Source organism: Felis catus, chromosome D1 (assembly GCF_018350175.1).
Source record: "Felis catus isolate Fca126 chromosome D1, F.catus_Fca126_mat1.0, whole genome shotgun sequence".
NCBI classification, from domain to species: domain Eukaryota; kingdom Metazoa; phylum Chordata; class Mammalia; order Carnivora; family Felidae; genus Felis; species Felis catus.
The window spans coordinates 75,687,233-75,700,009 of record NC_058377.1 but is presented as its reverse complement, the minus strand read 5'-3'; the positions used below and the strand labels follow the sequence as shown (position 1 = coordinate 75,700,009).

Below are 12,777 nucleotides of genomic sequence, written 5' to 3'. Positions count from 1 at the left end.
ACGCTGCCATGAGAATTAAATGAGTGAGGCTGGGGAGGATCCCCAGCACGACGCCCAACCCAGTGCTGGCCCTCGAAAAGCGATCCCTTACCTGAAGTTGTGGTGAAGCTGCAGGTTAGGGGTAGAAGAGGTAGCCTGGTTCATTGTGCCAATTATGTAAGGGCTGCGGGGGACAGGAAGGAAAAGAAGGCTCTGTGACTCGAAGCCAAGCCAGAGCAGGTGCTCACAGAAGCCCGTGTTGTCTGAGCGTCCAGGCAGGTGGCTGGTTGCCTCCCCCACCACCCCCACCCCAACCCCCACGTGAGCACGGTGCCCACGCAGCACACATCATGTGGCTGCCGGCTTCCTGGGGGCCAGGAGGCCCGGAACCGGCCTTTACCATTTATGGTCCTTGCAGTTGAGCAGCCCATTGAAGATCTCGCCCAGGGAGCTGACGTGATGCAGGTTGTCCAGGATGATGACGAGGGGCATGTCCGCAGCGTTGTTCTCGCTGGTGCATTGGTCAGCAAGGTTGGACAGGTACTGGCGCAATTCCTGTGGAGGCCAGGTAAAGAATAAGTGGGTGAACGCACCCCGGAAAGATGCACATACTCGGAGCCTTCACTTTGCCCGGGTCAACGCAGGTGCAAAGGCCTTTCAGGAGGCCGTGCGGTGAACAAGTGTTGCGTGCCCATCTACTGCACAGCACTGAGCTGGGCAGGGGGTGGGGAAGGCCTGGGTCCAGACTCCTGGAATTCACCAGGTAACAGAATTCCTTCCGCCTGGGGCAGGAGCACAGCACCATGGGATGCCCAGGCATGGTTTTATGTCTCTGCTCTGACACTTTTCTAGAAGTATTGTCATTCTTCTTGATATTGCTTACCATGCCCACCCTCCAGTAAGCTCGCACTTGCCTGAGAGCTGTTTACACAGAAGCCCTCGATGAATCAATACAACAAAGGAACCATCCCCACACAGAGGTAAGCACTGCTGACTGGTGCCATCACAGACAGAAAACCAACAGTGCAGGGGCAGAGGGTCTACATGCACGGGAAGCCCCGGGATATCTGGTGGAAAGGGTAAGCTCTGAACTGAACTGTGGAGAACACAAGGGGGATTGGCTTGATCTGGAGCTGGTATGCAGCCCAGCACGGCTAGGGTTAGGGATGTGTGTCAGGGGAGGAAGAGGAGGAGGAAGAGACTGAGCTGGCACAATTTCCTGGCCAGTTGGTTCCCATTCAACCTACTGAAAGCAATCATCTGGGAACGAGGTCTAGGAATCTACATCTTTGAGCATGCCAGGTGATTCAAGGCAGAAGAGTCATTTCCCAATCACCTTTGACTCAGGGCCAGCCAGAGCGAATCATCCATCACCTCCCACTGTGTTGAACAGTGATCAAGTTTGAGAAAACATTTCCCAACCCTCGCCCGGGCCTAGGTCTAAACGTCTCCACTGGTCCCCATGAAGCAGGATTGAGCCCATCTGCTAGCTCTAGAGTCTAAGACTCCGACTTGAGCCCTAGTCCACTGCCCTGTACCATTCAAGGGGTCCTAGGCACATGGCCACTTGCCTCAAGCCTCAGGTTCCTCTTCTGTGATACCAAGGTAACAACAACCTCTCCTGTGAGGATACTGCTGTAAGGCAGTCAGTTTGCTGGTCATGGGAAGCAGTGTGTGATGTGAGCTGTTGTTATTATTAGTGTCATCGCTGTTCCTGAAGAGGTTACATTTGGGAGAAACGACAGCACCGAGATGGCACGTGACAAGTTCTTGGTAAACTACAATAGATGCATTGGGGGCGAACCTAAAGACCTACTAACACTGAGCTTCATACGCGGCTCATAGCGGACGAGTGAGGAATGAGCCAGCTTGCCTTACAGATGGCGCTTTTCACTGAAGCTGTGGATGAAAGGCTTCCTTTCTGCTCCCCCACCGTGACTTCCTTCACCAGGCTTTCATAACCACCAAGGGAGAACACAGAGGAAATGCTGATTTCCCATCAGGGTGGCAGTGGCATTAACAGTTCTTTTTTTCTTTTTTTTAATGTTTATTTCGTTTTGAGAGAGACAGAGCACAAGCAGGAGAAGAGCAGAGAGAGAGAGAGAGACAGAATCAGAAGCAGGCTCCAGGCTCCTGTCAGCACAGAGCCCGATGCAGGGCTCGAACCCATGAACTGCGAGATCACGACCTGAGCCAAAGTCGGATGCCTAATCGACCGAGCCATCTAGGCGCTCTGCATCAACAGTTCTGAAGGGGCCAAACAGCAGCCTCTGGATGACCGCCTCACCTTGCTGGACTTGTGGTCCACGTTGAAGGTGGCGATGACGCCGTCTGTCAGCTCCCGTCCCTCCCGAAGCACCAGGTACTCGGACAGCCGGTTGGCCAGGTAGGTTTTCCCGGTGCCGCTGGGGCCGGAGAGGATGATCCGCCGGTGCTCCACCAGCAGGGAGACGTAGCGCTGCAGGATGGGCTTGGGGATCAGGGATTCGAACACCAGCGAGTCCAGGCTGTTCTCCGCAAGCCCTGCGTTGGAGAGGGACGGGAAGCGTCTGAAAACCACTGCCCACCCAGGTAGGTGGCAGGCTGGGCACAAGTGGCCGTTGCTCCCTGATCACGAGTACCACGTGCTCCAGCCCCTGGCTGGACACAGACTCAACTTTAATACCCGGGCCCTTGGGCCCCCGTCTGTCCTCTGCAGAGTTCCTAAGACTGGGCTCTGCTTGGCTGTCTGGATTTACCCACTGGAGTTTGCCCAAACCAAACCTGGGTCTCCCGTGTCTGCCAGGACCCCAGGGGTTGCCCTGTCACCCTGTTTGCTCCCGCGTGCCACTGCTGCCCACACTCACATACGCCACAAAGGCAGCAACGCTTTCATCTTTAAAACGAAGAAATGCAATTTGATTTGGGGATATGATGATCGGCAGGCAAAGGCTACGATGTTAAGACCTCTGAGTCTCAAAGTCAAGAGGAAATGCATTCTTCCCTTCTCCTACCTGAGACATCTCCACCAATCAGGGCTGTTGGCTTTTTTTTTTTTTTATAAATTTTTTTTAAACGTTTATTTATTTTTGAGACAGAGAGAGACACAGCATGAACGGGGGAGGGTCAGAGAGAGGGAGACACAGAATCCGAAACAGGCTCCAGGCTCTGAGCTGTCAGCACAGAGCCCGATGTGGGGCTCGAACTCACGGACCGCGAGATCATGACCTGAGCCGAAGTCAGCCGCCTAACTGACTGAGCCACCCAGGCGCCCCGCTGTTGGCTTTTTAAAAAGAGTTATTGTCTTGATACCATTCTCAAAAGAAGGTCCATCCAAGGTTACCTGTCTGAAACCTAAGGCAATTCTGTTAAAACTCACCTCAAGAAAACCAGTATACGTATGTGAAAAAAAAAAGAAGAGCATTTATTCTTTCTTATTTTATTTTTTAAAGATTTTATTTTTAAGTAATCTCTACACTCAGTGTGGGACTTGAACTCACAACCTGTGACAAGAGTTACATGCTCTACCGACTGAGCCAGGCAGGTTCCCCCATTTACTCGATTTTATAATAGCATCTTCCTTCCACATAATAATTCACTGCAAACAGACCCCTCAAATGCATTTATATGCTTGTCTCTAATCCTCCCCTAACCAAGAACAGTCCCTAAATGCAAGGGACTATTCCAGAATGACCAAGGTGGAGGCTCCTGAATGACTTGGCTTCTGGGTATAGGCCCGAGACTTCCCTGGTACTGAGTTCAGTGTAGTCTACACTGGCTCAAACTTGATGCGAAGTGCAGAGTGTAAGGTCTCTCGTCTAAACTTAATAGTAAGGGAGGAAAAAACCCACAAAAACAACTCTCTCTACATATAGGCTGCTCTTTTGGTCTTTTGCCCTAAAACCCCCTGGGAGTGACTATTCTGCAGATGAACTCACTTCAGGCATGCTTAGTCACATCCCTGCCTCTGGTACCACTTAGGTGGACCATCCACAGCCCACGGACCTCTTGGCTCAAACCCTTGCGTGGTTTATCATGCCTTGAAGGCGTAAGTTTCAAGCACCACCAGAAAACAGAAGAGTCAGGTGTCACTTAAAAATAAACCTGAGCTGGGGCACCTGGGTGGCTCAGTCGGGTGAACGTCTGACTCTTGATTTTGGCTCCCGTCATGATCCCAGGGTTGTAGGATTGGGCCCCACATCGGGCTCTGCTCTGAGCATGAAGCCTGCTTGATATTCTCTCTCTCTCTCTCTCTCTCTCCTTCTGCCTCTCTCCTTTGTTCATACTCTCTCTCTCTAAAAAATAAAAGTAAATTAAGTAAATAAATCTGAGCTGATGCCTTGAGATGCTGAACAACCTGGTGTGCTGACAGTGGCAGACCGGGATCCGTGGTGGGGTGGCACGTTCCACTGCGGCAGACCGCCTTGTCACTGTCTGTGCAGAGGTCTGGTCTCTGCAGCGGATCACTTCTTTCGCCCCTCAATGCCTGTAGCTGTCGCCTACAAGTGACGACGTGTGCTCACCAGCGTGGATGAGACACGGCTTAAACCGGCGACATAAGAGGCTTTCCTTGAAGCGTTCGTTGTTTCGGTGTGCCTGGTCCCCCCTCCTCCTGCCCCTTATAGCAGGACTCGTCTTCCTCATGGGGGGCTTGTTCAAGGTGGTTCAAGAGGGGCCGACCCAGCACCTTCAGCCACCAAGGGGCGAACGTGGGGCCAGGCTGGGCCAAACCATCTCCCTGGTCATAATAACTGGTTCGGTGATGGCCATCTGACCCAGGTGGGCCAGAATCACCTGTAAGGATTTTCTGTCATACCTTTCCAGAAGGACATTCTCTTTCTTGGTGAATCCCAAGCCAGAAGGATTTATCAGGGCTACCAGGGCCATTTTAGCAGCCACATGCAGAGAATTCAGATAATACGCAAGGCTGAGGCGGGTCTGGTTCTGATGGCACTCTTGGGATACCTGGATCCAGCAGTGTTTGAAGCGTATTCCAGGATTTTCCAGGTGCGTTTCCTTTTTTGATAAAGCTAGTTTGGGGTAGGTTTCTGTCATTTACAGCCTGAGACCACGTTTGTGCAATTTCGCTTGCTAGCCAGATAAGAAGGCTGTGGGTGAGGCTCAAGGAGTAGTAACAGACAGCTCGTCATTGTCAGAGCAAGCATATAGATTTTTGCTGATAAGGAATGGTGAGGTGCTTCTGGAAAACCTTGCAACCAGGAAACAAAGCTTGCATCAAACCACCCCCAAAGTGCACTGTTAAAACTCCAGTCAAGAGCTGCGCCTTCCAGGGAATTAAGAAATGGGACAACCTGAATGCTGAGCCTCATATACTGTTTATTGATCTATTCTTTGTGGGTTCATAAAATACAGGGAAAAAAGGGGGTTGCACTCAAATACATTGGTGTCAGACTGGATTAAACAGCCTTTTTAACGGCAAGAGTTAGTGTATTAAATTATAGAGTCAGTGCACCGGCACATTCTTCTCTTTCTGCCCCTACATCCAAATGGGTATAATGATGTAGTATTCTAGACTTATTTGGCCACGACACTGTTTTTTCCCCCACAAGATACTTTGTGGGCCTAGAGTTCCACGGAATACACTTTGGCCTGGGGCTTAACATCCGAGGTGATGAGGCAATTGGAAGCACCAGCAGCACTGTGTGTGGGCAAGAGCTTCAGAAATTTCATCAGAGTGCTCTGAGCAATGCCTCTAGAGCAGATTGTGGCTCCCATCCATAGAATGGGACCACGTCCAAGGCTAGCTGGCAAGAGGAGTCCACTGGTATTGGTGGAGCCCCACTTCAGCAGGGTTATTAAGATTCCATCATCTTACAGTCAGAAGGCTAATGGGACGTTTTGTTATATAATTTCGGCAATAAACTAAAATTGTTTGTTTCCGGTGGTGGTTGAAAAAGCTAAAAACCGTTCAACTTGCTTAGGTAAGAATGACTGCGGTTGCAGTGGGGCGGGGGGTGGGGGAGGAGAAACCACCCCCCCACACACACATGTGCAAACAAAACTGTGGCCATGGTTTCCAACCGTGTTTTGCCAAGTCACAAGACAAAAGCTCAATTCTTGAAAACTCCGACCTCCACAATCGGCCGAGTTACCTTTGACAGTCACGGAGATGGTCGTGTTCTCTCCGACCAGATAGCCACAGGGAAGAAGCTCGGGGGTCTCCGAGGTGTGGCTGCGCTTGATTTCCCCAATGCTGTAGCCCAGAACGCTATCTGAATTCAGCCCCAGCTGACTCACGGGGTCGACGTGAATGATGTACTCCTGGGAAGAATAAAATCAAGACCCTATCAAAGATGTGGCTAGAATCTGCCCATGACTCATGTTTTCCTTGGGTGATTTATGGTCATTTTCTTTCTCAGTTGACGCCTGGGTTGAAACCGAGCTGTGGAACGAGGTGAGAAGAGCTGGCTTTCCACGGGGATGATTCCCAAGTATCACAGGTCTCTTAAAGTACAGATTTATTTGGTTAGTGATGTGGGGGGAGCCCTAACACAATCGTGAACGTTTAGTCTGGATGAACCAAGCAAGGAAAACTTAGGCTGCGTTGCGTCAGTTTAGCTGAAGTCCTAAAGGTGCCAGGGCCTGTGAATAGTGCTGGAAAATGCACGAGAAAGTAATTCTGACAAGAAATCCCTCCACTGGCCCCTTTCCTTGGCTCAGAACAAAGACTACACCGATGACAAAGGGAACAAGCCCCGGGCTGCAAGAAAAAAAAAACAGCTCCTGATCTTTAAACAGGAAAAGTTGGGTTTCATTTGGAAGGTGTTCCCTCTGAGGTGAGTGACCAAAAGGTTTTAGGTCAGTGAACTTGGACCAAAGGTCCGTGGGCTAGGTGGTGGCTGGACAATGACTTGATGTGAAATACTGGTAACAGGCCTCTCTACCTTTAATGGTCTCATTTCCTCACATATGATGCCCCAACAGGCTCTTTTCAGCCCAAACTGTTGGTCGTTTTGATCCAAGGATGTCCCGACTGCCCATCAGCAGAATTAAGGTTTTGGTTCTAGACAGCAGGAGTGGGTTGCCCTCAACCATTCACATCTCTTTGCCCAGTCACATTTCTGCAGCCTGCCAAGATGGGGAATGATCTCTGGTCAGAGAACAGAAGTTCCTGTGTGTGAAACCAGCTGAAACCAGATGCTTAACTAGTATACTGGAGTATACTAGTTAAGTCAGGTTTTGAAGTCAGACCAGCTCAATTAGACCAACATGGTTGACTTCTAGGTCCACGACCTTGGGCAAGTGACGTGATCTGAGCCTCACTTTCCTCCTCTTTAAGTGGGAAACTAATAGGACCTTCCTCACAGGCCTGAAGATAAATTGGGGTTATGTTAGCATGACCTCTAGTACCAAAAATATAGGTTACCACTATTGCTCAGGGGATATGATTAATGAACACATAAGATTGCTGACTCACTTCAGAATGATAGAAAAAACATGTATGAAAAGCTTCTTCCAAAACCACCTTGTGATTGAAGGTTCACTTCAGGACTCATTAGTTATCTCTCCTGTGACAAACACCCACCCACTCCAGTAGAACAACTACAAAAATAACTATGCCGACATCCTTGACTCTGGCCATTGATGAGATGTTAATGTTACATGAAGCACAGATCACAGACTCTGCAGTGTTGGCAAGGATGCTGGGCAAGTCAGGTCAAATCCTCCCGAAATGAAGAATGGAAATTTGACGTTTTAGCTTTGGCCACAGGGCACTCACTCCAAAGCGTATTCAACAGGACATGCTTCTAAGGTGAAGGGAGAATTTGAACATAAGCAGCTCACCACAAGAGGCTCAAATACTTGATCAAGGCTGGGGAGATGACCCTCGCTGGCTGGCCAATCACTGCCAAGGGTACCCGAGAACAGTGTGGTCAATCATCAGTCTGTACTTACCATTTTCCTATTACTTGAGTGCCAGGGGACAAGTCCCAGCAACACAAGGATGGGGTGGGGAGCAGGCCCAAGAAGTGGCCAGGTTCGGGACACAAACCGCCCCTTCCCTCCCTGAGCCCAGGCACCCACTTCAGGCAGACTACTGCAGCTGTCTTCTTAGACACTTACTTTGAAGAGTCGTCTAACCACCCCATCGAGCACATCCCACTTCGTCTTGCCACTAACTCCAATGCAGCCAATAAGAAAGAGGTGTGGTCTGGAATCCTAAGGGTAAGGAAATGTATGCAGGGGAAAAACAGGTGAATCTTTTTTTGACACACGTTAGCAAGGACTCAGATTGCCTTAGAACTCCACCAATGGTTTGAGAGGGAAATAAAAGTCCTATTTGTTTTAACACCAGATTACAACTTAGATCGAATGCAATGGTCTTAAATCTTTCCCCGCCCCACTGCAAAAATACCAACCCGTGGGTCAGGAAAAGAGGATCTCCTCTCTGGAATCTAGGACCTTCTACCAAAGGTACACCTTGTGTAGGTGCGTAGATCACATCCCTTGCCTGGAATGCTTTCCCCTCTCCTATCTGCCATCTCTCCCTTTCCAAACCTTGCTTGCAAACTCACCTCTTCTAAGAAGCCTTCAATGATTGATCCACCAGGCTCAGAGCTGACACTGCTTCAGTGGTTCTGTATGTAACTTATATATTGATATCTTCTATACTTGTTTATTTTTAGGTATCTATGTCTTATTTGTAAATCAAGTTTGTCTCCTAGCCAAATCTTAAACTTCCTCAGGATAGAGTATGTTCAATTTCTGTTTTCTTTTTAAGAACGTTTATTGCTTTTCTGCTAATTAAAACATACTCGATTCAGAAAACAAAACTCTGGGAAGTTCATAAAAAAATACTCTTTTTCTCTTTCTTTTGAATTTGTGTGCACAGGGCTCTGCATGGTCAGGGCTAACTAATCACAACAGTAATAAAAACTAATAGAACATTCCGTTTTGTTGGATTTTAAAATCTTATATCTGACATGCTCATAAGGATACCGAAATATGAGGGTGGCAGCAGGGGGTGGGGACAGTGGCATATGTGGCAATTAAGCAAAATCATCAGAGAAAAGAGCACCGGCCTTGCAGTGAGAAGATCTGGCCTCCCCAGCTCCCTTGTAATCTTAAGTAAGTGATGCTCAGGCATTATGTTTCTCAGTTGTAAACTGAGGGGACATCATCTGGTCAACCAACTTCATCTGGATGCTGTGGTGATCCAATTTTTAAGAGGGACTCAAACTTTTGTGAAATGTACTATTTACCTGTTCATGTTGAGGACCACGAGAAAGATGCAAATCCACAGGTATCCCCTGATTTTTTTTTTTTTACAAGAATGTTCCAAGAATGGATTTTCCCCTGATAGTCCTATCACTAGTCAAGCTCTGAAAATGGAGCTCTTTATACGTATTGGATCTTTTTTAGGCTAGATGATGAGAAAATCACTGGCAGCTCCAAACTCTGGGCCTATCCCCTCCCGTAAGACTCAAGGGCCAGCCACACAGCGGAATCCTCTGGCAAAGAAAGTCTGGCCGCACACGCTTTGTTTCGGTGGGCACTGTGGGTTCCCTAGCACTCCGAGAGTACAAATAGTGTGTTGGCGAGAATGCTAAGAAACATCCAACAAAAAACTGAAGAGGACTTGAAATAGCGACTTGTGAAGTCTTTCTCCACTTATATGAGATGGTCATTTGGATTTAATCAGTGACTAAAAATGAACTTTGTCAACCCCCACCCCTACCCCAAAATAGTCCCTAGTGCGGGTGTGGCCTCCTCAGACTCTGGAAGAGAACAGAAACTCCTCAGAAAACTGAGATTCCTCAGCTTCGGGGAGTCAGGACGCCCCGCTGGCTTCACTTTTAGCCACGTGTGTCACCGGGCCACCTCAGTCTCCCACGTTCTCCGCAGTCTCTGAACACCGGGCAAAACGGGTGCTCTCGGGTCAGCTGGGATTGGTCAGTTTGCTTCTGTGCCTTCTGTGCTCACGGTGCTTAGCTGCCTCAGAAGTGCTTTGGGAACACATGACCTCAGAAAGGCCATTTCTGACTGATGGCAGCGTTTACTTGGTTCCGTGGAAAGGCAGCAGGGGAATATTTTTAGCACCCTTTATTACACTTCGCAAACACGAGAGGGAGGGAAGAGCCGTTCGCTCCCTTTAATTGTGTCAAGATGCTGCTGGGGATTATGGTTAGTGAAGGAAGGGGTTAGTAGTACTTCCAGATCACCTCAGGTGCTGAGGTGATCCGGTTTGACGATGACATCACTAAGCTAGGTAGTTCTACCTGGGGGAAGGGACAAGCAGAGCAGGGAAAGGGATCCAACTAACCTCCTTCCACTTCATTTCCTCCTGAAAGCTGACAACTATCTTAACATGCCTGCCTCCTTCCTTCCGAGCCGAGCATTCACCAGTGTCATCCAGCAACATGTCTGCGAATGGAAAACATCAACAGCCTTAGGCACATGGGGACAGCAAAGCCGGCTTCCTGACACCCCCGCTGCTTGTCCGCACGGCAGCGGGACAAACCAGGTGTCGGGGTGCGGGGAAGGGGGGAGGGCGGGATGGAGAATGCAACCACAGAAACCAACGGTGGACCGACCGAGGAGCCAGCAGGCTGACGATGTACCTTGCCAAATGGAAGTGCGAGGCAGAGGCTCAACCAAAATGACAGCAACGCAGCATCATGGGTAAGAAATCAAAGCGTCAGCCTCAATATGCTTACAAAGAAAACCTGGATCGTGTTGGCTAGTTACGGTGCCGGCCTGGAATCCACCCTGAAGGCGGGAAGACCGTACGTACACCAAGCCATTGCCCCAACTGGGACCTGCTACTACGGGGTTTCTATGCAGCATTCGGCTTGCAGGTCACAGCCTCTTCAAATGGATCAAACGGAAGTCAACACGGTGGACGAGAGGATCCAAGCGTGTGGCTTGGAGAATTCGGGGCACTGGAGCAAAGCATGACAGCAGTCTAACGGCTGGGCTCATGTTGGTAGCAGACGCACACCCAGACACACACACACACCCCAAGTGCACACACGCCTGTTGCCTCTCCATTTGATCTGTTCACCTGCTTATCTCGGGGCTCTTGCTTGGAGAGTGGAGTGCCAGCTGCAGGCCCCGACCTGCCCCCAGTCCCGTGATGCCACTCACCCAGGCTGGTTGACTCGGTGAGGTTCAAGCTGTGCTGGGAGAGGCCCATGGACTGCCTAGGGGAGGCGGAGAGCGACACCTGGGAGGGCGCCCGGCTGCACCCGCTGCCTTGAGACTCCGACTTTAGCCGGTCGTTCTCAGCTTTCAGCTTCTCTATCTCACTCTGCGAAGAGTAAGGGAGAGGTTCACTTACTAGGTGGAGGTAACGCGGACGAGCCTTATTCTGGAGGGGGAATCGGAAGGTTCCCTGCAGGGATCAAGTGGGTATCCCAGCCGAGGCTGTCAGTCACACCGCCAGAGAGATTCGGCTGTGCTTGCTGTTTGCATATATACAAGACCTGTCTGGCAGGGCAAGGGCCATCCTTTCAGAGAGATGGCCTCTGAAAAGAACTCAGAAATGTTTCCCAGAGTCTGCTGCCCGAGTCCTAAGTGAAAAAGGGGCCTACAATCTAAGAGGTTTCAGTGACTCTGGGCTTGACAGGTGTCTTTCCTGCAGGACTCAGAGGCTTTATGAACTCCTCTGCACTGGGGAGCTCAGAGGGGCACACAATGTGTAGCAACCCTCAACACAATTGATCAAGGAGTTCTCCTTTCGCTGAGCCTCTCCTGGAACAAGTGTTCCATGGAACCCCCTTTGGAAAATGCTGTCCTCCAGTGAGGTCCCGTTCGGCAGAGCCCACAGGGCTCTTTCATTTTTATGAATATTTAGAGAAAACCCTACTATGTGCAAGGCATGGGTGCTACAGCCTGAGAAAGGGATGCAAAAAAAAAAAAAAAAAAAGAAAAAGCTAAAAGACCCAAATGCCTTCTAATCCATGATGGAAGGCAAGGGGTTGTAAGAACAAATCTATAGGAATTCAGACGAGGGCACTAACGCTTCCAGAATGCAGGGCCTGGGAAAACTTTGCAGAGTAAGAGGCTCAACTTTAAGGAAAGGGTCCAATTCAGATATGCAGAAAGAGATCCTTGTGGAGGGAACTAGATGAAACAGAAATCCCTGGGCAGCCAAAGGGAGCAGGGGCTCCCTCTGGCCATTGAGTTGAGTCTGGAAAGTGGAACTGTGAATAGGTGGGTAGTAGATTATGAGCAAAAAGAGGGGCGCCTGGGTGGCTCAGTAGACTGAGCATCCGGCTGTTGGTTTTGGCTCAGGTCACGATCTCACGGTTCGTGAGTTCGAGCCCCATGTCAGGCTCTGTGCCAGCAGTGCGGAGCCTGCTTGGGATCCTTTCTCTTCCTCTCTCTGCCCCTCCCCAGCTCGCTCTCTCTCAAAAATAAATAAATAAACTTGCAAGAGCCAATGGCAGAGCCACTGAAAGTTACACAAAGGGGAGACGTATGGTTCCTCCTATACCTTGAAAAGACTCATCTTTGGGCAATATCCGGGAGGACATGAAAAGAGGAGGAGCCTTGCTGCTTTGGAAAAGAAAGAGAAAAGAGAGAAAGAGGCTAGGAAAGCAGAGGGCTGCAACGGTCTGCAGCTCTAGCTTGGCAGAGAGCAGCCTCCTGCCACTCCCTCCCCAGACAGCCTTGGGCCCAGCCCATGCTCCCGGGCTCACCTGCATCCTGTTCATGGCCTCCCGGAGCTGGTCGAGCTGGTGTGCGGAGCTGAGGGCTTCTAGGCGGATGTCTGTCAGCTTCATCTCCTTGTCTCTCAGCTCATTTCGGAGCTGCATGACTGTCTCGGCTTCACTATCCATGCACTCTGAAATT

At 49.9% G+C, this 12,777-nt stretch overlaps 1 protein-coding gene across 17 annotated transcripts in view; it reads right to left on the bottom strand.

The window, feature by feature from the left end:
• The window catches only part of NAV2 (neuron navigator 2), a 742,802-nt gene that overhangs the window by 15,449 nt on the left and 714,576 nt on the right, over positions 1 to 12,777 (bottom strand). For all 17 annotated transcript variants that reach the window (XM_023239646.2, XM_045039059.1, XM_019812168.3 and 14 more), the window contains 8 exons: positions 12,624 to 12,777; positions 11,068 to 11,230; positions 10,244 to 10,344; positions 8,044 to 8,139; positions 6,072 to 6,240; positions 2,267 to 2,502; positions 380 to 534; positions 92 to 163 (listed from right to left, as the gene is read on the bottom strand). In XM_023239646.2, the coding sequence (XP_023095414.2) occupies positions 92 to 163; positions 380 to 534; positions 2,267 to 2,502; positions 6,072 to 6,240; positions 8,044 to 8,139; positions 10,244 to 10,344; positions 11,068 to 11,230; positions 12,624 to 12,777 (1,146 nt within the window). The remainder of the gene's footprint in view (positions 1 to 91; positions 164 to 379; positions 535 to 2,266; positions 2,503 to 6,071; positions 6,241 to 8,043; positions 8,140 to 10,243; positions 10,345 to 11,067; positions 11,231 to 12,623) is intronic.